At 38.0% G+C, this 25,256-nt stretch overlaps 2 protein-coding genes across 3 annotated transcripts in view; both read right to left on the minus strand.

Moving 5' to 3' along the window:
* Positions 1–25,256, minus strand: part of LOC307010712 (uncharacterized protein) — a 113,235-nt gene that overhangs the window by 62,249 nt on the left and 25,730 nt on the right. Inside the window, exon 3 of one of the 2 annotated variants that reach the window (XM_079635634.1) lies at positions 16,242–17,175. The exons of the other annotated variant lie outside the window; for it this stretch is intronic. Coding sequence (XP_079491760.1) covers positions 17,038–17,175 — 138 coding nt within the window. The 3' untranslated portion in view covers positions 16,242–17,037. Of the gene's footprint in view, positions 1–16,241; positions 17,176–25,256 lie in introns of those variants that run through there. 2 annotated transcript variants of the gene reach the window in all.
* Positions 375–2,630, minus strand: LOC307010710 (uncharacterized protein). Its single transcript, XM_079635631.1, has 2 exons — positions 646–2,630; positions 375–451 (listed from the first exon to the last, which is right to left on the minus strand). Exons 1-2 carry the CDS (start codon positions 2,546–2,548, stop codon positions 447–449), a joined length of 1,908 nt encoding a protein of 635 aa, XP_079491757.1. The 5' UTR covers positions 2,549–2,630; the 3' UTR covers positions 375–446.

The raw sequence follows: 25,256 nt of genomic DNA on the forward strand, positions 1-25,256 counted from the left end.
GCTCGTTGAAGACCACTCTAGCTGCAGCATTCTGGATCAGTTGCAGAGGTTTGACAGTGCAAGCTGGGAGACCAGCCAGGAGAGCATTACAATAGTCCAGTCTGGATAGAACAAGCGCCTGAACAAGCAGTTGTGTAGCATGCTCTGATAGGAAGGGCCTGATCCTTCTGATGTTGTACAAGGCAAATCTGCATGACCGGGCAGTGCTAGCAATGTGATCTGTGAAATTCAATTGGTCGTCAATTACAACTCCAAGGTTCCTGGCTGATCTTGATGGAGTTATGGATGACGAGCCTAGCTGAATGGTGAAGTTGTGATGAAGTGCTGGGTTAGCCAGGATTACGAGTAGCTCTGTCTTCGCAAGGTTTAGTTGAAGGTGGTGGTCCTTCATCCAGCCAGAAATGTCTGTCAGGCAGGCTGAGATGCGAGCGGCTACCGTCGGATCATCAGGCTGGAATGAGAGGTAGAGTTGTGTGTCATCAGCGTAGCAGTGGTAGGAAAAGCCATGTTTCTGAATCACAGATCCTAGTGATGTCATGTAGATGGAGAAGAGAAGTGGTCCAAGCACTGAGCCCTGAGGCACACCAGTAGCTAGATGTTGGGACTTAGACACCTCACCCCTCCACGACACCCTAAAGGACCTACCCGAGAGATAAGACTTGAACCACTGGAGTGCAGTTCCCGAGATTCCCTTCATCTTTAGGATTGACAGGAGGATCTGGTGGTTAACTGTGTCAAAGGCAGCAGACAGATCCAGCAGGATGAGAACTGAGGACTTGGAAGCAGCTCTTGCCAATCTCAGAGCTTCAATTACTGAGAGCAGAGCAGTCTCAGTTGAGTGTCCGCTTTTGAAGCCAGACTGATTGCTGTCCAAGAGGTTGTTCTGCGTAAGAAAGGAGGAGATCTGGTTGAAAACAACTCGTTCAAGTGTTTTTGCGACGAAAGGAAGAAGAGATACCGGTCTGTAATTCTCTAGATGTGCTGGATTTAGAGTGGGTTTCTTAAGCAGTGGGGTTACCCGAGCCTGCTTGAATGCTGTGGGAAATGTACCAGTGTGAAGAGATGTGTTTATGATGTGTGTGAGTGTGGGTATAACCGAGGAAGAAATAGCTTGAAGTAGGTTAGTGGGAATGGGATCAAGCGGACAGGTAGTAGGGCGATTGGAAAGAAGGAGTTTGGAGACTTCTGTCTCTGAAAGCAAGGAGAAGGAAGGTAGAATGTGTGTGTTAGCTGGTAAAATGTGTGTGTTAGTTTGTGGATTGGTAAATTGGCCGCTGATGGTGGTAGTTTTGTTTATGAAGAATGAGGCAAAATCATCAGCTGTTTGGGTAGATGAAGGAGGAGGAGGAGGAGGGTTAAGAAGGGAGGAGAAGGTTTTGAAAAGCATGCGAGAGTCAGAAGAATTGTTAATTTTGTTGTGATAGTAAGTAATTTTAGCAGTAGATATGTTAGCTGAGAAGGAAGAGAGGAGGGATTGATAAAGATCAAGGTCAGAATGATCTTTGGATTTGCGCCACTTCCTCTCTGCACCCCTGAGTTTAGCACGATGTTCACGGAGAACATCAGATAACCAGGGGGCAGAGGGAGTGGGGCGGGCTGGCCTGGAGGAAAGCGGGCAGAAGTTGTCCAAGCAGGATGTTAAAGTGGAGAATAGAGTATCAGTGGCACTGTTAGTATCTAGTGCTGAGAGCTGGTCTGGTGGAGGAAGTGTGGATGAGACCAAAGAGGATAGGCGAGAGGGTGAGAGTGAGCGTAGGTTACGCCGAAAGGTGACCTGTGGAGGAGTGCATGTTGTATTCTGGGGCAGGTTGAGGTTGAGAGTGAGGAGGAAGTGATCTGAGGTGTGCAGTGGAGTGACAAGAGTATGGTCAGTGGAGCAGTAGCGTGTGTAAATAAGGTCCAATTTGTTACCTGATTTGTGAGTAGCCGCAGTCGATACTCGTTTGAGGTCGAATGAGGCAAGCAGAGTGTGGAAATCAGTAGCTTGAGGTTTTTCCAGGTGGATGTTGAAGTCTCCAAGAACTATGAGAGGAGTGCCATCCTCAGGGAAGGAAGAGAGTAGCACATCTAGCTCCTCTAAGAAACTGCCAAGCTGACCTGGGGGACGATAGACAACTACACAATGGATTTTAATAGGACTAGTGATGGTAATAGAATGTGATTCAAATGAGTTGTTGTTACACGGAGGTGGTAAATTAGTAAATTTCCAATCGTTTGAGATGAGCAGACCGGTACCTCCACCCCTTCCAGTCAGACGAGGGGTGTGTGAGAAAGTGAAGTTAGTGGAGAGCGCAGCTGGTGTGGCTGTGTCCTCTGGTCTGATCCAGGTCTCAGTCAGGGCCAGAAGGCTGAGACCTGAATGACTAGAAATAGATGTAATGAAATCAGCTTTGTTAACTGCAGACTGACAATTCCAGAGACCAATAGGAAAAGAGAAGATAGTACTAGAAGACAAGGGAAGGGTACGCAGGTTGTTAGGATTGCGCCGCCTCCGACGTGTGACATAGGATTTACGAATGTTAGTAATAGTAGGGATTGTAAAACACATGGTGTAAGAGCTCACAAACAGAAAGATCAGTTGAATAGCTTATATAGCAATATAGCTTCTTCTGATAAGTGCTCTAGGTTGGTAGCTTAAATACTTTCCCTAGCTTTGGTGAGTAGAAAACGAAATGACAATAAAAGATATAACAGAGATAGAAATTAATACTCAAGTGCCTTGTCGGTGTCCTTGCTCGGTGGAGTCGCACAGGTAGAGTCGTTGGTCTTTACACTCTTCGGTCTTATATTACATGCAGTTACAGTAATAACTAAACTATGCATAATTACACGCAAATAAACCCTAAACCAAACCATAAACCCTCTATAGTAATGTAGTTACTTAATATTAACCAGTACTTAAATGTATAATTACAGTGTAACAAAGACACCGTAAAATAGTGTAACCCAAATGTGTTACATTGTTACATAGTAACAGGAAATGAGACTGGAATTACTTGTTTCAAAAGTATTACTGATTAAAATTGGTTATGCTGTGAATTTTTTAAGCTTTAGAGAAGTTTGTTCCGTATTTTGAAGACAAAAATGAATTAATTAAACATATTAAACCAATATATTGCAGTAACACACACACATCTTTGCTGAGAGGAGATATCCATCATCCTTCTATCTCCACTACAACGTGGTTATACCCCTCACCTGATGCAAACCCTGATATTGAGGGGAATTTGAGGGGTGTATGACATGATGGAATCTCTCTCTCTCTCACACACACACACACACACACACACACACACACACACACACACACACACACACACACACACACACACACACACACACACACACACACACACACACACACACACACACACACACACACACACACACTTCTGGCTTCCAGTATTAATCATAAATGGTTTGCTCTTGGTTTACTCCCGCAGAAGGATTACCCTCCTCCATACAGGCGCACATGGCTTCATTTTCCGCGGACACATCAAAGACTGTTCAATCAGGGATTATGATCTCCAGAAATACACAATACAGCACATAACCTCACACCTGATTGCTCCATATAAATCTGTGATTATCTGTAGCACAATAGGATTACGCCTGTCCTCAAATGGCTTATAATCATCCAGGAGCCGGGCTACGTATTTCTCTGACGGATGCGTTTTATCGTTTCCCTGCTCTTCATTTCAAGTGTTTGAGGTCAGGATAATGTAAGTCCTGCTTTGTACCATCATCTTGATAGTAGGCACCATTATTTAAGTAGACTGCAAAGGAAGTATTACATTTCAACTTCAATATCCACACTTTCATAAATACATGCACACAAAGTGATGACACTGAAATGAAAGAGACGAAATGACAAGGACATGCATAGTGCACACTGTATACAATCATTTGCAATATTTCAAATTCTCAAATATTATGCAACACGAATGGCAAAAGATGTCAATGCGTCCACAAAAGTATGTACTACATTTAATGTATTTACATTAGCATCCACAATGTTGAGATTGTCATGTGACCTATCAGTTGTGTCGCTTTACCCTGCCATTTACAAATATGGTAACTTGTGGTAGTAAAATGTTACCACAGTATATATACTGCAGAAACAGTATATTTTAATTTTAATTTCAGCATACTCAATAATGCACAGTATATAAATGTACAGGTGTGTGCCTACTATTTAATAAAACAAAATATGACACAGTATGCAGTAAACAAAAATGTTTCAAATAGTTTCCAACATTTTTGTTCTAATGCATTAAATTTCAGTGAGTAGCGTCCAATAAAAATGTAAATACTGCAGTACTCCTACGTTTTAATCTAATTTTGTGCGTAAATATCGTAACTTTTGGCAGTCTAATCAAATAACTAGTAAAGAACGTCACACTGGGAATGAAAGCTCAAGTCTAGGACATTGCATTGAGGGCAGTGTTGTGGAAAGTTACTTTTAAAAGTAATGCGTTACAATATTGCGTTACTCCCTTAAAAAGTGACTTTGTGTTACTTAGTTACTTTTTATGGAAAGTAATGCGTTATGTTACTTTTTCTCATTTGGACTGGGCTAGCTTGTTTGTTTTTTTGTTTTTTAATAACAAAAAAGTTCTGTTTTTGGCAAATGTACCAAAAGTGAAATGAATAAGCCTCAGGCTGAAGGAAATGTAAATTCACCCCTGTACAGTAGAGCTGCTTTCGACTGTTCTGCCATTCTGGATTGAAGAAGAATAGGACAAACATTTCAACACTCTTACTTCAGCAATAAACAACAAAACAACAAGATAAAATGGTTTATAGAAATCATTCTTGCTTATTAGTATGATTAAACTGGATCAGCAAAGACATTGGTTAATAAAGTGAGATTAAATACATGAAGTATGATTGTATTATTTAACATTTAATTATTGCAGGTTTGTGTAATATTCTGAGTTTGCATTTCAGTTTTTATTAATTTAGAGGAATACTGAATCTGTTTTTGTTCAAGTGAGATGAGTAAATGCATGTTCACATTAAGTTTAGAACCATAATAACCATCATGTTTACACACAGCGCACACAACGCCTTTGCACGCACGATTTCTCTCAGCACAGAAGAGCTGTCAGTCAATAAATGGGAAAACAAAGTGTGTAACTTATTTGAAAAAGTTACTCTTTAAAAATTATGTGTTACTTTAATATTTACATGAAAAAAAGTAATCTGATTACACAACTTGGATTACTTGTAAATGCATTACTTCCAACACGGGGATCACGGTGTGTTAATGTGAGAATACTTTTTCCAAATAATTTTGAAAGTTGTACTTGAAAAGGTTCAATAAGCCAAATTGTTCTAAATTATACCGAGGACACAGAGAAAGAGATAAAAAGGAGCAAATTCTAAGTGAAGTTCTGAAGCATAAAGGAAACTGGCAGCTACATGAAGAGAGAGAGAGAGAGAGAGAGAGAGAGAGAGAGAGAGAGAGAGAGAGAGAGAGAGAGAGAGAGAGAGAGAGAGAGAGAGAGAGAGAGAGAGAGAGAGAGAGAGAGAGACCACCTTCCAATCACAGTTCACCGCTCTGCTGTCATTATCCACATGAGCTCTCACATTCAGCAGACTGATTGGTAATTGTTGGGTGTTCAGTTTGTGTCACCCACGAGCATCTGCACATAATTACAGCCCGTCAAAGCAGAGGCTGGTTTACAAATTTAAGAGCCAAGCTGTCCAACAGTGCCTGAATTCAAATCACTTTTATACAAACAAACGAGGGTTTGCTGTATGCTAAACAATTATTATCATTTTATTTTGGACTCTTTGGCAGACAAATATTATTATTTTACAGTCCTGTTCCTCATGTACATACTATAAACTTATTATAGTGATTGCAATAATTGCGTAATAACTAGGTAGTAACCCTGAACCTAAACTAAACCCATGTAGTTGCCTTATATTATCCAGTACTTTCTTAGCTAAGAATGCTGTTAGTGCACGAAGTACACAAATAAAGTGCAACCCAAACGCTAACCGTAAATGTAGTAAGTACACGTAGTTATTTAATATTACTCAGTACTTATCTCAGTATGTGCAATGCAACTGTGTCACCTTAAAATAAAGTGTAACTGTAAAAACATTTTTTTTTAGATTTTGCCAAACTGGAATTTAGTGGCATTCTAGTATTTTACGGTGGGTAAACTCCGATATATTGCAAAACAATATTTTGCAATATTCCAGGCTAGAATAATGGAGAATTCGGACATAATTAGAATGATCTCATTATAATAATTGAAGACCAATAAAATAATTTATTTTCAGTGTATAGCTGTAATAATAGCAGTATTAATGTGGACAAGCATGGACCTTAAGTAATAAATAAGAAATATACCTTTATTTCATGTTTTTAATTGAATTTCTTTTTCTTTTTCTTTATGGTTTGATCTTACTGTATTTTGTTTATATGGAATAAATATAGTAAAATAAAAAATAAAAATATAGTATATCATAAAAAATATTAATAATATATGCATTTATTTATTCACTCACTTGATCTTTTATGTAATTTTTTTCCCTCACTGCTATACTTTTGTTTGTTTATATATAATCTGTGCCACTAAATCTGTGTCGTCCGCCCATGGATTTGTGAAATGAGTAAAGAGAACATCCACTGTACATTACTGTGCAAATATGCTATAAACTATAGTTGCATGCAAACAGGACTGCAGGATGTGATGCACAAGACGCCCACCTCAGCGACCCGCCCCGCAGTGAAGGCAGATGAAGGTGAGATTTCAGAGTCATCGGAGGATTAGAATGGTTTCTGAGATCCTTCCTAAATGCTTAGCCCACCTGCTACAAAGGACTGCCTTTGGCTAAAAGGATTTCTCTCTATAAGAGTTATTTTATCATGACTCAGTCCGTATTAAAGTGGGATTAAACCTGTTAGAAGATAAAGTGTTCGACAGCTACCAGGAGAGTCGGTGTGCAGGTCACGTGGACGTGTGATACTACAACATATCAGTGAAGGCTTAAGTTCAGTGTAAACTGAGATTACAGACATTAAAACCAGATTGCTGCACAAGAGCATATAAAGCATGTTCATTTGTGTCCATTAAAAGGGAGATGGTAGATGCTTTCTCCCCCAAAATGTGTTCTGACCAAATAAATGTTCTTGCAAGCAACATATAGGGCCCTATCATACACCAGGTGTTCATTGCTAGTGTTTTTTGCAAGTTTCAGCCTGACGCGGTTATCATTTTCACGTCCTGCGCCACCTTGTTTAAATAGCAAATGCATTTGCGCCTATTTGTGCACCCATGGGCTGCTGGTCTGAAAACGAGGTTCTGTTCAGGCGCATTGATGGCGTGTTGCTATTTTGAGGAACTGAAATAGACAATTTATTTTTGCTATTTTAAGAGCGTGTTAATAATGTGCGCCTATAGGCGGGTCAACAATGCGTGACACTTCGTCCCGTAGATGGTCTGCTGGCGCGCTTTAACCTCGCGTACGAGCAGATCCGTTTCCTCACTAGAGAAACTTTCAGTTTTTCCACTTGCAAACTCTGCCATGTACATAGCGAATCCGCCATGGCGAGCGCAACTGGCTTTTAAAGGGAATGGGAGATGAGACTCTGATTTGTTTATTGCACGTAAAGCCCAAAACACACCCATTACTCATTAAGAGAATAGAGACAACCCTTTTAGACCATGCGATGGGTGTGCCAACCATTTATCCCGTCGTTAAACTAGCAAAAGTGGATTCGGACACGTCCTGCACTTGTGCCATGCGCTTCAGACCATGCGCTTAGATCATTAAAATAGGGCCCATAAAGTGTGAAAACCTACTTTTAAATTTAAGTTCAAACTAAAAGTCACTCAAACTTCACCTTTCCATAATTTTACAACATATCATAATATCCTCCATAGTATAATTAAACTCATTATGGCTGATTTTAACATTGGTTTTAAAATATTGACGGATGGTGAATGCCATAAACCGGGGACCACCAAAAATAAATAGCAACTGAATCTCACGATTTTGTATGAATTTATACGATGTGATTTGTTCAGAAACACCATATTTTAGAAAAAAACTAAGCATAAAAGTACACCCCTAAACCTAACCGTCAGTGGGGCATCAGAAGATCATATGAAAACATTGAGATGAGATGCTACGAATTAGCCACCAATTGTTCAAAACGTTCAATAGTTATGAAAAACAATGATTATTCGACTTTCAAATAAACAACAGTTCCAGAAATAGCAGTAAAAAAGACATTAATTATGAAACATATAATTAGGTTATTATTTGTTCAGATTAGCATTTGGAAGAATAGGTTGGATTGTGTATCAAACCCACAGCCAAAAAATATCATGTAAAAAGTGACTTGCAGGGTACAGTACAATCACACTGGACTAAACAATAAGACCAAGTATACTGAATGTGAATGTAATTATATGACACACACACACACACACACACACACACACACACGTTAACTGAAAGCTCAGCTAGCAATAAGCCAAGCGTGTGACATCAGTAATGAGAGGGGATGGAGAGAGGGAAAGATTATTTATCTGTTATTGTGCTTAATCAAACTCTTATGCAACTTTAACAAGCAGATAATTAACCCCAAGCAGCTGAAAATAACTCAGAGGTGCATTATTAATGCAAGACATATTACATTCATTAGCCCAAGACCAGTGCTGCGTGAAAGTTTAGACTGTGTACACGGCAGCGGGTGAGCATCTCGCAGCAAGGCCGCGGTGAGGACAGCGAGAAGAGAGACCTCCAAATGAGACACACTTTAAAAGGTTAAAGACCACAGATTTAGCTTGGAAACAAACGTGAATATGAAGTTTATTATATAAACGTGCAGCTCCTGATACCATTTAAAAGTCTGTGTCCTAGAGAGTTTTTATTGTTTTTAAAAGATGTCTCTTCATTTATTTGATCAAAAAATACAGTAAAAACAGCAATATTGTGAAATATTAACATTTTTAATACAGTAACTGTTTTCTATTTTAATATACTGAACATGTCATGTATTCGGTAAAGATGAATTTTCAGAATCATTACACAGTCTTCAGTGTCACATGATCCTTCAGAAATCATTCTAATATGATGATTTGATGCTCAAGAAACATTTTCAATGTTGAAACCAGATGTACAGCTTAATATGTTAAAACTGTGAAACCTTTTTTCAGGACTCTGTGTATATAGAGAGAGAAGATTAGAATAGAACCTTACACCATGTCCTAACACCGTGTCCTAACTACACGCGACGCGACGCCGCGACACGCGATAAAAGGTATCTTTTCCATGTTAATCAGAGTTTTTGTCCTAACCAGACGCGACGACGACACGCGAAGTTTCTAATTTAGAAACGGTTCCTATTTCTGCGACGTCGCGGCTGACAGATCCGCCCACACAGAGATCTCATTGAATAAACTGATTGTCATATGAAGAAATTACACTGGTTACACCGTGTCCTAACTACACGCGATGCGATAAAATTCCAGCGACAGCAAGTGTGTCTGTCCACACTAGACGCGACGCGACTGTGAGACGCCACACGTCAATCAAAAAATCACAGCCATTCAGAACAGCGTGTGGGCAGAGTCTCTCTGTGAAAGCGCTCTGCTGGCCCGCACTCGCATTGGAAATGGGTAAGGACATAATCAAATCAAGAAATAACATTATTAAAAATCAAAACATTAACAAAATATACTCATTGACTAATTTTGTTATGAAGTACAGTTGTATGTTTGCATAGAATTCAGTTTGAACGCTATATTATATGCTTTCAAAATCTGAGGTAAATTATCCATTATCACTTGTGGCACAGTGACCTATTTTTTACTAAAAATAAATAATGTGTAGCTACTCATAACCAGTGTAATTTCTTAATATGACAATCAGTTTATTCGATCTTGTTCATAGGGTAATCAGATTCTGGCTGATCTGTCAGCCGCGACATCGCAGAAATAGGAACCGTTTCTAAATTAGAAACTTCGCGTGTCGCCGTCGCGTCTGGTTAGGACAAAAACTCTGATTAACATGGAAAAGATACCTTTTATCGCGTGTCGCGGCGTCGCGTCGCGTGTAGTTAGGACACGGTGTTATGAGTACACATTATTTATTTTTAGTTAAAAATAGGTCACTGTGCCACAAGCGATAATGGATAATTTACCTCAGATTTTGAAAGCATATAATATAGCGTTCAAACTGAATTCTATGCAAACATACAACTGTACTTCATAACAAAATTAGTCAATAAGTATATTTTGTTAATGTTTTGATTTTTAATAATGTTATTTCTTGATTTGATTATGTCCTTACCCATTTCCAATGCGAGTGCGGGCCAGCAGTGCGCTTTTACAGAGAGACTCCGCCCACACGCTGTTCTGAATGGCTGTGATTTTTTGATTGACGTGTGCCGTCTCACAGTCGCGTCGCGTCTAGTGTGGACAGACACACTTGCTGTCGCTGGAATTTTATCGCGTCGCGTGTAGTTAGGACACGGTGTAACTACATGCGATAAAATTCCAGCGACAGCAAGTGTGTCTGTCCACACTAGACGCGGCGCGACTGTGAGACGCCACACGTCAATCAAAAAACCACAGCCATTCAGAACAGCGTGTGGGCGGAGTCTCTCTGTGAAAGCGCACTGCTGGCCCGCACTCGCATTGGAAATGGGTAAGGACATAATCAAATCAAGAAATAACATTATTAAAAATCAAACATTAACAAAATATACTCATTGCCTAATTTTGTTATGAAGTACAGTTGTATGTTTGCATAGAATTCAGTTTGAACGCTATATTATATGCTTTCAAAATCTGAGGTAAATTATCCATTATCGCTTGTGGCGCAGTGACCTATTTTTAACTAAAAATAAATAATGTGTACTCATAACCAGTGTAATCTCTTTATATGACAATCAGTTTATTCAATGAGATCTCTGTGTGGGCGGATCTGTCAGCCGCGACGTCGCAGAAATAGGAACCGTTTCTAACACCGTGTCCTAACTACACGCGACGCGATAAAATTCCAGCGACAGCAAGTGTGTCTGTCCACACTAGACGCGACGCGACTGTGAGACGGCACACGTCAATCAAAAAATCACAGCCATTCAGAACAGCGTGTGGGCGGAGTCTCTCTGTGAAAGCGCACTGCTGGCCCGCACTCGCATTGGAAATGGGTAAGGACATAATCAAATCAAGAAATAACATTATTAAAAATCAAAACATGAACAAAATATACTTATTGACTAATTTTGTTATGAAGTACAGTTGTATGTTTGCATAGAATTCAGTTTGAACGCTATATTATATGCTTTCAAAATCTGAGGTAAATTATCCATTATCGCTTGTGGCACAGTGACCTATTTTTAACAAAAAAATAAGTAATGTGTACTCATAACCAGTGTAATTTCTTCATATGACAATCAGTTTATTCAATGAGATCTCTGTGTGGGCGGATCTGTCACCCGCGACTTCGCAGAAATAGGAACTGTTTCTAAATTAGAAACTTCGCGTGTCGCCGTCGCGTCTGGTTAGGACAAAAACTCTGATTAACATGGAAAAGATACCTTTTATCGCGTGTCGCGGCGTCGCGTCGCGTGTAGTTAGGACACGGTGTAAATTAGAAACTTCGCATGTCGCCGTCGCGTCTGGTTAGGATAAAAACTCTGATTAACATGGAAAATATACCTTTTATCGCGTGTCGCAGCGTCGCGTCGCGTGTAGTTAGGACACGGTGTTAGTGGACTTTGTTATATAAATATTCTAAATTGATAAATATTTTATGTTTAACGCATAAAAAGGTAATAAATTACTTAAATAAACTTAAATATAAATGTACACTCTAAAAAATGCTGGGTTGTTTCAACCCAATTTTGGGTAAAATATGGACAAAACCAGCCGTTGGGTTTAATTTTTTAATTACATTTTTAACCCAACGTTTAGGTTTGTCCATATTTTACCCAAAATTGGGTTGAAACAACCCAGCATTTTTTAGAGTGTATGTAATGCATATATACACTTCAGAATATTGAAAAAGGTGTTTTGCAGTTTAACTATTTTAGTTGATAATAATGTACAAATTGAATATTTTCGTCAACTAAAATTACATGCCATTTAAGGCAAGTGTAAAGTTAAAGCATTATATTATTATGACATGATGCATATCAAAAGAAAAAACCTAACATTGATCAAAGATTTTCCAGCATTTTCTTTTTCTGGTTCAATATCTGGTTTCACTCTGAAGAAATGTATGTCAAATTATGGAAGCACAATTTGAAGGGCACAATAATAACTCTCTTCTTACAATAAATAAACCATCAAACATCCGTTCACAAGCACTTAAGTCTTAACCACTCCACCGCACTGGCTATTAGAAAAAATAACCAAGCCAAAATATTGCTGCATGAAATGACCTACTACAAACATGAAATTTAAGTGAAGATATCTGCTTTGTACTACAAACATCATCAGACTGAAGCTTGGCAACTGCTTATATGGAGGACACAAGTGTGACTGACAGAAGCATGGTTATGGTAATGTTAGGTGGTCTAATGAGTGTGTGAAATCATGAGGATGAGTGTATTTGATCTGATATGTAGATGAGCAACAGATCAGCAGATGTTAGTCAAGAAGTTGAGAGAGAAGGAAGGAGAAAGCGTCAAACCAGTGTGATAACTGGTGAAGAAGACGTCACACTCACATCACAACCCCAGATTGCAGAAGATTTACCCTCAGGGTTCATGTGATTGACAGACGCAGGGAGCAAACATCTGCTCATCAGTGTACAGCAGTGGAATGTGTCGAGGAACAAGAGGGATGAATATTTACTATCGCACAAACATTTGAAGACACGCTAAGTGCAAATGTGCAGCGATACAAATAAACTTGATTCACTTGTAGCGTTTCAACCATCTCACTTTAGAAAGTAACTAATTAAAAGCATACGCGAGAGAGGCTTATACAACCCGTGTACAAAACGTACGTAAAATGTACAAATTTGAGCAAAATTTGGTAACTGTATTATAAACTAAATCTAAGATTTACTTTTTTAGGCCTACGGATGTGATGCAACTGATCCAAATCAGTGTTGTTATTGTTAACTAAAACTATTATAAAATAAGTTCTGTTGTTTGAAATAAAGCTGACAGAAAATACAATATATTCAATAAAAAATAAAAATGTATGGACAAATTAGGAAGGTTACTAAAATAGCTTAAGTACTAAAATAAAAATAAAAGCAAGATAGAAATATTTAAATAACAAAAACGTATAAAATCACAAAAACACAAGAATATGTATGAGTATACAGTAAAGTAATCCGGCAACTCGCACTTCTGACTTTTAACTCAATAGAAAGTTATTTTATGTTCAAAATGCAGAAACTGTGCAAACTGTGTGTATCGTTAACATATCGAATCACTTAAGACTGAAATTATTTTAACTTTAATTTAAATTTTATGGTATTTATTGTCATTTTAGAGCTTTATTGACCACAGACCTCATTCACTTATGAGAAAACATATTTACATTTATACATTTTGGCAGATGCTTGTATCCAAACATCTTGCACTGGATGTATTGTATTCGCATGCATATCAGTCGACGCATCCCTTGAGAATCAAACCCATGACTTTAGCATTGCTAGACATCACACATTTGTAACGTGTGCTGCATAAATAAATATAACGCATTGTTTACTGATGTAGGCAAGCTTTTCCCTTTCTTCAAATAACATCATGGATAGCAAGTGAACAAAACAACATGTCTCTCAATGGGAGTAAAGGTTGCATGTTTTGTATGAGCCAACTCGTATCTTGTGATTTTTACGATAAACTCAACTTATTATGAGACTAGACAAACACAACAGGCTATACTAAAGTTTATGCCAAAAGTAATACACTGTACTGTCAGTCACGTGGGGAGAGATCTCAGTGTGTTTGTGTTTACTCCCTCTCGCTCTCTGTATTTCTATGTATCACTGTCTTACATTGTTCTTGCATCATCTGTGTAGCTTCATCTTTGAGCATCCCCATTCCTGAGTGTTTATTCCTTCTCTTACATCTGCTTACAGTGTCACTGTACATTTTCTGAAAACATTCCACACGCACAGCTAGTATCAAGTCTGTTTTGGTTGGTTAGACCTTCCATTGATCAGCAGAAACTTTTTTAACGGTCGAGAGACTTGCTCCACTTAAGCTAGTTGTGTCTTGTATTATACAAATGAAAGAGAGAGAAAAAAATCAATGCGGCTTTGAATGAAATAAACCAAAAGGATTTACACTCAACTATAAAAATCACAATATCAAAAATGGAATTGATTGGAATGTGCTTATAAGAAAAAAAAATCTCTTAAAAGTGAAAAAAAAAAACACAGGCCTGATTTGTTGCATTTAGTGCACCATTTGGCCTGCTATCCAGAGAAACCCACATTATAAATATCTGCCTGGAACACTTTGGCTCTGAAACACAGACATAAAAGGTTTTAGTTCACCCCGTGTGCAGGATTCAGCCTGGACATAACCGCCCTGGATGTTATTAATGTAAGAATGGTCCCCTTGCCTACAATAGTCCAGAAAATGAAAGAAGTTTTATCATCCGCCATCAGGGCAGTCGATGACAAGCGAGGGAGGGAATACACTGGACCCGTGTCGTTGCATTTATCCAGGACTTTATTGGTTCGGTTGTAAGAAAGAGAGAAGACTTCGCTACAGCTTTGTTATTAGTTTTAAGCTGAGGACGCTTGTGTTCGAAAACAAATATGTAGTAGAAAGAAAACTATGTAGTACGGCTCTTCTGTGGAAGCAAAAAAACGTGAGGGTAAAGTTTTAGGCTCAGTAAGAAAGTAAGTAAGTAAGTAAGTAAGTAAGTAAGGAAGGAAGGAAGGAAGGAAGGAAGGAAGGAAGGAAGGAAGGAAGGAAGGAAGGAAGGAAGGAAGGAAGGAAGGAAGGAAGGAAGGAAGGAAGGAAGGAAGGAAGGAAGGAAGGAAGGAAGGAAGGAAGGAAGGAAGGAAGGAAGGGTGACGGACGGATAGATGGGTAGACAGATAAACAGACAGATAGATGAATAGATAGATGGACAGATTGACAGATAGACGGACGGACGGATGGATGGATAGATAGACGGATAGGTGGATGGATGGACAATCAGACTGATAGAATGATAGACAGACTTTTAGGGAATGCATAAGCTGATGAAATATACACCTTGATTGCAGCGTTTGGATAAAAGCATCTGCCAAATGCATGAATGTAAATGTAATGTTTACATGAATATGTGTTTTATATATAGACCTGACAACTGGCTGTCAAAGCGACTCTCTGAAAATTGCCACATAAATTGCTGTGAAACATATTTAAGAAATTGACCTCTCACTAGGGCCTTGATTTGACACAATGTGTCATAAAGACAGAATGGCTGACAGGGACATTTAGTGATGTCTGAAGGCTCACACATTCCTCACTTTCAGCCAAGTCAAGCCAACCTCATGGGCACATCTACCTCCCTGATGGATGCATGTGATTGGATAAGCCACCTGTCAGTCAGCTCTGATATATAAGAGGGCTTTTATGATGACAGTCTCCCTGGCACAATTTGTGAGGCGACTCGCTCGCTTAGTCCAGCGTAAAGGGCCATTAATTAATGAGCGATGACATTAATAATTCATCAGATTGGATTGGAACAGTTAAAGACATTAGCAAGGGATCAGGAGAGTGAGATTTTTGCACAGAGGCAAAGAAACAGGGTGAGATATTTATGAAATGAGATGCAAACAGGCTGAAAATCTCATAGCAGATGATGTGATACAGTATGCTAATTGATCCTTTACAGAGCATTAATATTCAACGGCTAATTTATAGATGACCTCGTGAATATTTATAGGGCATTTGTAATGGGAAATGGCTTCTGACCCGATTGGCTATACTCGATTCATGAGATTCATGCCCAGTGGTGCTGTCAGGCTCATTGACTGTTAGTGAATTGTACAGCTGTGGATCTGTCGGCTGGATCTGTGAGAAACACTTCTCATCTCAGGACATCTCTAGATTCTATCATTAAGTTTTTGAAAGGTTGTTTTGAAACTCTACAAGATATCAACACTGCCTCATTACAATCATTATTTCTATGATATTGATTTCTTTACAAACACGATTATATTACATTATATTATTATATAAAAAATTAACAGCAAGGTGTGTATATATACAGTATACATCTTTTTTTTTCTTTTTCTTTTTTACGAGCTTTAGATTCAATTTGATACGGATTAATTTGGATATTAATCAGGTAGATATGTCTATTTTTTCAGATCTCTCTCGACTAAAGTTGTGGTCAAATTGACCGCTGCTACTGTAATATCACTAATATGACTGCACCTTGATGCTATAAACAATAATGGAAACTTTCTTGGTAAATTACTATAATATTAAAGGTTAAAATTAACAACAGAGACCAAAGGATTAAATTAAATGTATATGTATTTTTTTGTATATATTAATAAACCCTCAAATAAAAACTGATTTTATATTAGCATAACATTATTAGTAGTATTATGAGCAAAATTAGCAAAGAAACAGCAAAAAAAAAAAAAAATTGCATGTTAAAACAAAATTGTTGCTGTTTTGTGAAAACATATTTACTAGCAATATAAGTGAAGCTTTTACTAATTCTACTAATAAATAAATGTATGTGTGATGTAACCCTTTTGAGGCTCACTTGTGTACTCACAGTTCCTGAAGACATCTCTCGACCTTTCCACAGTAAAACTGTCTGAACCCTTCAGCCAACCGGCATGTTTAAGTTCAGTGCATATGTGTGCAGCAGACGTTGAGCACACACTCACACAAGCAGACACTGTCTTTCCCTCTCACACACACAAACAAGCGTTGAAAGCCAGGCTGCCTGGGGTTTCCTGATTGGCGAAAGGTCAGTTTTGAGTGCGGAAGCGCTTGTGAATAGGAAAATAAAAATTAGGAGTAGGAAGCTGTGAATGCGGTTGAAGGGTTTTAGCAGCGGGACTGCGACTCACTCACCTTTAGCACCTAAATATGGAGCCCTCAACCCACCGGATGTGCCAAACAGCACAGCTGTCATACAATTCTGCTTCCACTTCCATCTGTTTGCTTCCACTCACCTGGAGAGCCATAGAGAACGGCCAGCAGGATGTGGACTTCTGTGGAGAACGGCAAAATTGCTCAAAGGCTTTGTTGAGTTTCTTTTAAAAATTATATTCCTCTCTTCTTTTCCGTGGTACATTTTATTCCCAAGTAGACATGGTTAAGCCTACACGATCTCATGAAATGCGTTTCTATATTGTATTAATCGTGCAAATTATACACACTGTAAATCCCTTGAATAGGAATAGGATTAGTGGCGTTATACACCATGAAGTGCATATCATATGCATGCGAAAACTGCGTATCGTATGCACGTAAAAACTAATTTTTGCGTTTAAATTGCACAATAAATACAATGTGTGCTATAGAGACGCATTGTATGAAATCAGGCTGACCAAGCAGACCAGTGTTCAAATATAATTTAAGCCTATTGGAATAGTTCACACAAAAATGAACATTTGGTTACAATTTACGCTCCATGTCGTTCAGAATCTATATTACACTTTCTTCTATGAAACAAGATGTTATGCAGAATATAACCTCTATCTTCCATAGAAGGAAAATGGATAGTGGCCAAAGGACCAAAAAGCACTTCCCAGGTTCATTGGAAAAATGTGGATATGGAAACATTTCTAAAAAAAAAAAAAAAAAAAAATTACATTTAACAACACTTTCAAAGTGAAATGCCCAGTGATTTTATTTTAAACAGACGAACGTGAATCAGGCAATGTGAATCATTATCCAACGTGTTGTCTTCTTCTTTGTCGCATTTTGTCGCAGCCGTCAATGTGGAAATATCGGTAACACTTTATTTTGATGGTCCCTTTTAAACATTTTGTTGACTATATGTAACTTTGCAACAACATGCAACTCTATTAGTAGACTGTCTGCTTAATATCTGCTAACTGTTTATTTTGATGCTCCCCAACAGACATACCACTGACTATAAGTGACTTTGCAACTACATGCCAACTTATTCTAACCCTACCAGTCTACTAATACTCTTACACTCTAATGAGAGTTAGTAGACTTGTAGGTGTAATATTACTTATTAGAGACAATCAAAATAAAGTGAAACTGAAATATCTTCTTTGTCAATTGGGCCCATCAACTGTTTGGTTGCCCATATTCTTCCAAATATCTTATTTTGTGTTCAGCAGAATTGGAACAACTTGAGGGTTAATGACAGAATTTCAATTTTTGGGTGAAGTATCCTTTTAAACAGCCCCCGACACATTCACAATTTTTAAAGTCTTTGATAGCTTTGTGTGAGGAACTTAAATGCAATCAGTCAGGCGGCAGGAGATAACCAGTGATGTTTTGCATTAATGAGATCAAACTTGATTTAAAGCTCCATTATTAATTGAACAAGTATAACTGAATTTGATCAAATTTGAGTGAATGAGATTACTTTGAAAGCTATCATATGACTTCAGAAGACTTAGGAAAAAAATAATAAGTGGTATGCACTAATTTTATGACACTTTTAGTCCTTTTTGCAGATTGGCTGTGTAACTGCCAACATGACAATAAATAGCAGAAATTATTCCATTTAACTCTTTAGCTTCCATAAACCTGCAGATAAATCAATACGGGAGCTTCCCGTTCTGGCTTATTTCAACTGCAGCACAAATGGTCTTTCTACAATTGCCAGCACCTTCACTGGAGACTGCGGTGAGTTCTGGACAGAATGACGGTGAGAGGACTTGTTCAGAGAGCCCGGTTGATGCTCTGGCTGATTCAGAGCCAATCACGGTCAGCCTGTGAAGAGACGATCGACAGGAAAAACAGCCGTCCAGACAGGCTGAGCTGACACAGTACATGCTGACATCAGCATAAAGTGCCACGGTAGCACATGAACACGGGCAAAACATTTTTTACAAGTATACACAGGAACCGTTGTCATGTCTGACAAACCACTGTACTTCATTTCAGGTTTTTCTGACCACTGTTTTGTAGGTATAGCCATGTTCAGAATGGAATACTTCCGTACTACTTTACTACATACTGCCAACTATTGAAATACGTAAGTGAAAATTATTGTATTACGCAATAAGGAACATTATAAATAGTAGTATGCTACACTATTGTCACATGCCTTTACTATGTTTAATTCATGGATGCATTAAATTGATCAAAAGTGACAGTAAAGACTTTCTGTTTCAACAAAAATATTAAGCAGCACAACCGTTTTCAACATTGATAATAATAACTAAAAAATTTCTTGACATTTCTGACAAATCTGCAATATAGATTTATTTCAGCATTGATGGTGTTGAACACATAAATCTGAGTCTGAGGATGTGAACCGCTCCGAGCAGAACGACACAAGTTGTCATCTCGTAATTACTGTTATGATATGGCATGAACGCATGAGCTTGATGTTTGCACGGAGGTATGGAAACACATATGTTGATAGGCAGGCAGGACAGCGTATCATCGGGCTGAATGCAATTGGACGAACACTTTTTGGTCCCAAGAATTCCACAGAAGATATATGTACATGTTTTAATATTTAGACCACTTCTATAATTGATTGCTATCAGGATGTGAAGAGAGATTCTCTTGCCTGCACTGCCATTAAATAATTGCATGCATTAACATTCTGCTCTCAAACCTCATTAATGAGACAACAGCACCATAAACACAGAAATTATAACATGATGTGAAGAAGATCATGTTGATATGATATTGGGTTTGGCTTCTGTTCGTGTAGAGTTATAGAGCTGATCGGTCTATAGCATAATTCCTTAAAGAGGTCATTCCAGACACCTCCCTCAAGATAAAAGGTTAAACCGCATGTCCATTTGAAATGGTCCAATCAGAATAGTTTATGAGGGCACCTTGGCCCTTAATAAAATGCTAAGAGGGATTGAGGACATCTCCAGCCAGTGTGGAAATGAGCCAAAGCTTTCATTAAGAAACAACCACCATATTTTGCTACCTTCAGCCTAAGACTTTAGTTTTATGTCTAATTAATTATGATTAAAAAAATCAATTTCTAAACTAGCATTATTACAGCAAGTAATTCTAGGGGTGCACCAAAAATGTTCTGTCCTCATGCAAAGTGACTTTTAAACAGACACTAACAAACATCAGGGAAATCTGAATTAATATGAATTCTCCCCAGAACAGTAAGTAAAGGATAATGTACAGTCAGACGGTCGTTATGGCAAAATAAACGACATCATCATATTCAAGACTCTGATGCAGGTTTTAAGTGGTTTACTTTGCAATAATGAATTATCAAAATATTTAGTTAGCAATCTAAATCACCAACCAACCAAACAACTCAACTAATAAACTGTAACTTACTTCTTTTACATTTAATACATAAGAAACATTTGACAAACCATACAGGGGTGCGTTTCCCGAAAGCATCGTTAGCCAACTATGGTCGCAAGTTCCGTCGTTATCAGCATAGTTCAACGATTTGGTGTTTCCCGAAACCATCGTTTCAACGAACGTTCGCAAACAGCATCGCAAACTTGTGTGGCTGGAACGACAGTTCTCGAGCTGTGGTTTGAAGCATAGTTTCTAGTTTACATGAGATGTAGATTGAATAAATCCTTATCTTTAGCAAAATAAGCAAGCTGACATTCAGTACAACCCGTGTTATTTATTTAGAATACATACAAATGTAATTTACGTCTTCTAGTTTGTCAAGAGATTTAAAGCACCGTTTTTGAAGACTGCGCATGTGTGAACGTGCTCCATGTAAGAACGAGGCAAATATTGAGTCTGGTATTAAAGCAAAATTGAAATGGTCTTCAGATGCCATGTCTGTAACTTATATGACAAAATCTAGCGTTAATTCGATCTCAAACAGATTAATTAAAATAAGTTATTAGTCCACCACGTGCGAGACGTCATAAACCAACGTGGTTGAAGTTGAACGATACTTTGAGACATACGGTTTCGGGAAACAGTCGTGACTAGCTAGTTGATTTCTCCAACGATGCATCGTACTATAGTTAAGCAGTGAGCTATATAGTTGTACGAGAAACGCACCCCAGGTCAAGTCAGGTCTAAGTCTTGAGATTTGAATTGTGATGTTAAAGAAAGTTAACCGAGAGATATCATTTAAAACTAGTACAGTTAGGAAACCAGCAGCCTGGGACAGTTATTTAATTTAGTGGTCGATCATTATAAAATAAAAATATATATATATATTTTGGTCAATTGACCAATCAGAATCAAGCAGTTTTAAGAAACTGCTGAAGACATATCTTTTTCGGCAGCACTTGATCCAGTAATACTAACACTTTCTTCTCTATTCTTAAAAAAACTCTTACATACTGTTGTCTTACTGCTAGTTTAATTGCTTCTATTGTTTCTCATTTGTAAGTCGCTTTGGATAAAAGCGTCTGCTAAATGAATAAATGTAAATGTAAAGTATTCGAGAGAACCGTGTAATAATTGGGATTAGAGCACAAAGGTGTTCACGGTTATAAAGACATCCCTTAAGGCAATGGATTTGTAGAAGTTTCTGTAGATTTTGTCTCTGATTGAAATACCTGCTCTTCTAGAACATCACAGCAGGGCATTTGACGGGTAGAACCTGCCTTTCAGGGGCTTATTCAATCGTTCATCTGAAAAAACATCTCGGAATGAAAATCCAGATTTTAGCTCATGATCATGACCAAATCTACAGCCGCAGACCTCAGATGCCACCACAATTCAGAAGCATTAGGAACATCTACAAAAAAAGTCCAGTTCATGCATACACACACACACACACACACACACACACACACACACACACACACACACACACACACACACACGTATTTTCATTATACGTCAATACGACAATCATCAGGGAAACTTTTTCAAAATTTTCTGCCAGGTATGAATATTTTATGCATGGTATTCCAAAACATAAATACTTATAGCACTGATACTACGCCATAGAGCGGAGTTCTGGATGAAAACTAGTTAGACTGCAGTGATTAAGATCCATGTTACATTAACTGCATGAGTGCTTCATTAATTTGTCTGCACCTCTTGGGTACCTCAGACAGTGAGCATAAGGCAAAGAAAAGTGAGAAAGGAGAAGAAAGAATTCATCGAAGCGCGAAAACTAGAGATATAACAGAGTTCAGTGCATGTTTAGCACAGTAACACCTCTAAAGGGCAGACACTGGCCTCCGGCCCGACACACTCCCGTACAAACAAATACTTTCACTCTCTCTCTCTCTCTCACACGCACGTACACACACACACAAACGTCTGCCACTCTGCACTGCAGCCATTTATTCAGCTATTCATATTTAATGCAGTTCAGGTCAACGTAAATACATGTCCTGTAATATTGGCTCTGTTCCAAAACCTAGAATCCTTCATGCAGCATCCAAAACACTTTGAGTACTCGTAATCGAATTGAAGTTGAATTGTGCTTGAATTTTATATGCAAGAACAAAAATTAATAAAACTAACATAAAATATATTTTGAAATGTATTGTACCTTAAAGTCAAATGGTCTTTATAGTTATATATTATATTATATTACTATTTCTTGAAAATATTTACTTAAATTACTTTAAGGCTTCAGGAGAAAAACTTTAGGGGGAAAAAAAATTCCCATTAAAAAAAAAATGGAAAAAGAGGATTATGTAAAGAGACCCTTTAAATATATCATAGCATGAGGGCCCGTTCTGTAGTTCACAAGCTCTGTTCTGATAGGTTGCCATGTCAATTACAGCAGTTCCCTTGATACTTCTGACTCGAAGGTCATCGTGCCCTGATGAAAACATTAAACAGTCTTTTCTCTGTAACGCAGGGGGGTGACGGGCATCTCGCCTGCGCAGTTATCACTATTCCTGTCTTCTCCACCTTTGATTTTCTTTCCATTACTCTCTGTTCATTCCACATTAATTATCCTACATGATAACAAGAGCATCTGCGGCAATGGCTTCTGCCTCTCCATCTTAATGAGCAATCAAAACATCGTCTGCCACGCTGCTGTGTTTAATTGTTGCGGGTAAGCGCGGGGGTTTTGAAGTGCCTCTCAGGATGGAAACAATTTAGAGAATGAGGGACCAATATGGACAGAAAGTGAAATGCACCCTTTATGCTGAATACGGTCTTCACACATTCAGAGACAAAGACAGGAAAAAATAGAAACATGCTCTTGAAAATACTTAATAAATAAAAAAATATAGCTATATACATTTAAATCCAAAATAAACTGACAAAATAGTTTTTTGCATTTAAAACAGAAAACAATAAAAAAAATGCATGAACTCAAAGTTGAACTGTCTTGAAAACATGAAGGGGATAGTTCACCCAAAAATGAAAATCATTTACTCACCCACAAGTTGTTCCAAACCTGTATGAATTCCCTCATTGACTTCAACATATGAAATATGTGTGTATCTATATTATATATATATATATATATATATATATATATATATATATATATATATATATATATATATATATATATATATATATATATATATATATACATACTGTATATACATACTATGGAAATCAATGGGGTCCGTCAGCTGTTTGGTTACTGAAATATCTTCTTTTGTGTTCAGTAGAAGAAATAAATTCATATAGGTTTGAAACAACTTAAGCGCGAGTAAATAATGACAGAATTTACATTTTTGGGTGAACTATCCCTTTAAGCGATCTTAATGAGATGCTGAATCAGCAGAAAGTAGCTTATGTGTACTACATAGATCTTTAAGGGAGCTTTGGCGACCCTACAGTAGGCCTATATAGTTGAGAAACATACATAAACCATCTAAAACTAAGCTGCAAATACAGGTCACCCAGTTAGGACAAGTGGTGATAACGATTTAATGATTTTGAAAAAGTGTTGAAAACACAAATAAAAATGGAGGGATCTTTTGCTTTTTTTTACAACAAATAGGTCATGTTCCTCAAGAGACTGCATGTTGCTCTGGCACATGTTCCGACATGTTGTGCAGTGGCATTTATAGTATGTGTGGGAGACGTGAGATCCAATTCATCTTAATTCGCATTTACCAATCCCATCCCGTCCTTTTCTCCTTACAATTTCCTGTCACGTGTTCTCTATCAATCAAATTAGCAAAAAATAATTAAAATAATAATAATAATTCTATTGTGGAGACATAATTCACTGTGCAAACTTCTCATATAGAAAAAAGGTATATATATATGGTATGTATATATATATATATAGGTCAAATGCTCTATGAGAGCACCAGCAGTCATGTGAGATGCTGTGAGATGCTGATGCTGGTACTTCTGTTAGCTTTCCTATGAAGGTTGGTGGCTTAGCATTGTCAGTGCTTCTCTTCATCTTAGTCTTGGACACCATCACCCAAGACCTGCAACAGGGAATCCCATGGGCTCTGCTCTATGCAGACGACATTATGCTAGCATTATGCTAGCTGCTATCAATCGGGAAGAAATGTAACACCAAGTCCAGGCATGTAATGCTGCCTCAGCCAATATGGCCTCCGCCTCAACATCAAGAAAACCAATCCTTCTGATGGCAACATCCTGGTCAGTGGCGAAGCCCTGATGAAGTCAAACAGCATTAGGTACATAGGATCGCGCTTGCAAAGTGATGGTGGTATCACTAATGAAGTGAAGGGTGAACGCGGCCTGAATGCGCTGGAAATAAGTCACTGGAGTTCTTTCCGATAAACACATACCAATGTTTTAATGGCTTTTTTTATGGAATCACTGCATGACTAAAAATAACAGTGAATTCATGAAACAAAAAAATAATAAAATGCATTACAGTGTAAAATATGAGACGTTTAAATCTGACTTACCACCACATTATTTACAGTTATAAACCACATTATTACTCGTGCTTATCAGTTCTCTCTTTCCCTCTCATTTTCTCACCATGACGACCGCTGGAATCAGACTCCCCGCCTGGCCGATAGGAGATACAGTGCTGATGAGATCAGTAGTGGCCAATTTGGTCAGGGTCAACACTCATTGCAGCCCATTTAATTTTAATTGGTCTAAAATGTAATCCATTTCGTAATGTCAAATCCAATGTTTGTCATCTCTCTCTCCCTCACGGAAAAAAGGCAAATGGCTTTCATGGCCGACGTGCTACCATACTGATTTATTGCATTATATTCAGAAGTGTGTTTGGTGTTTGAGATAGTTAATT

This window comes from Phoxinus phoxinus (genome assembly GCF_949152265.1).
Source record: "Phoxinus phoxinus genome assembly, chromosome: 14".
Classification (NCBI taxonomy): domain Eukaryota; kingdom Metazoa; phylum Chordata; class Actinopteri; order Cypriniformes; family Leuciscidae; genus Phoxinus; species Phoxinus phoxinus.

Coding starts and splice junctions, on each gene's coding strand:
- LOC307010710 (XM_079635631.1), bottom strand. CDS start 2,548: ATGTGTTTTACAATCCCTACTATTACTAACATTCGTAAATCCTATGTC.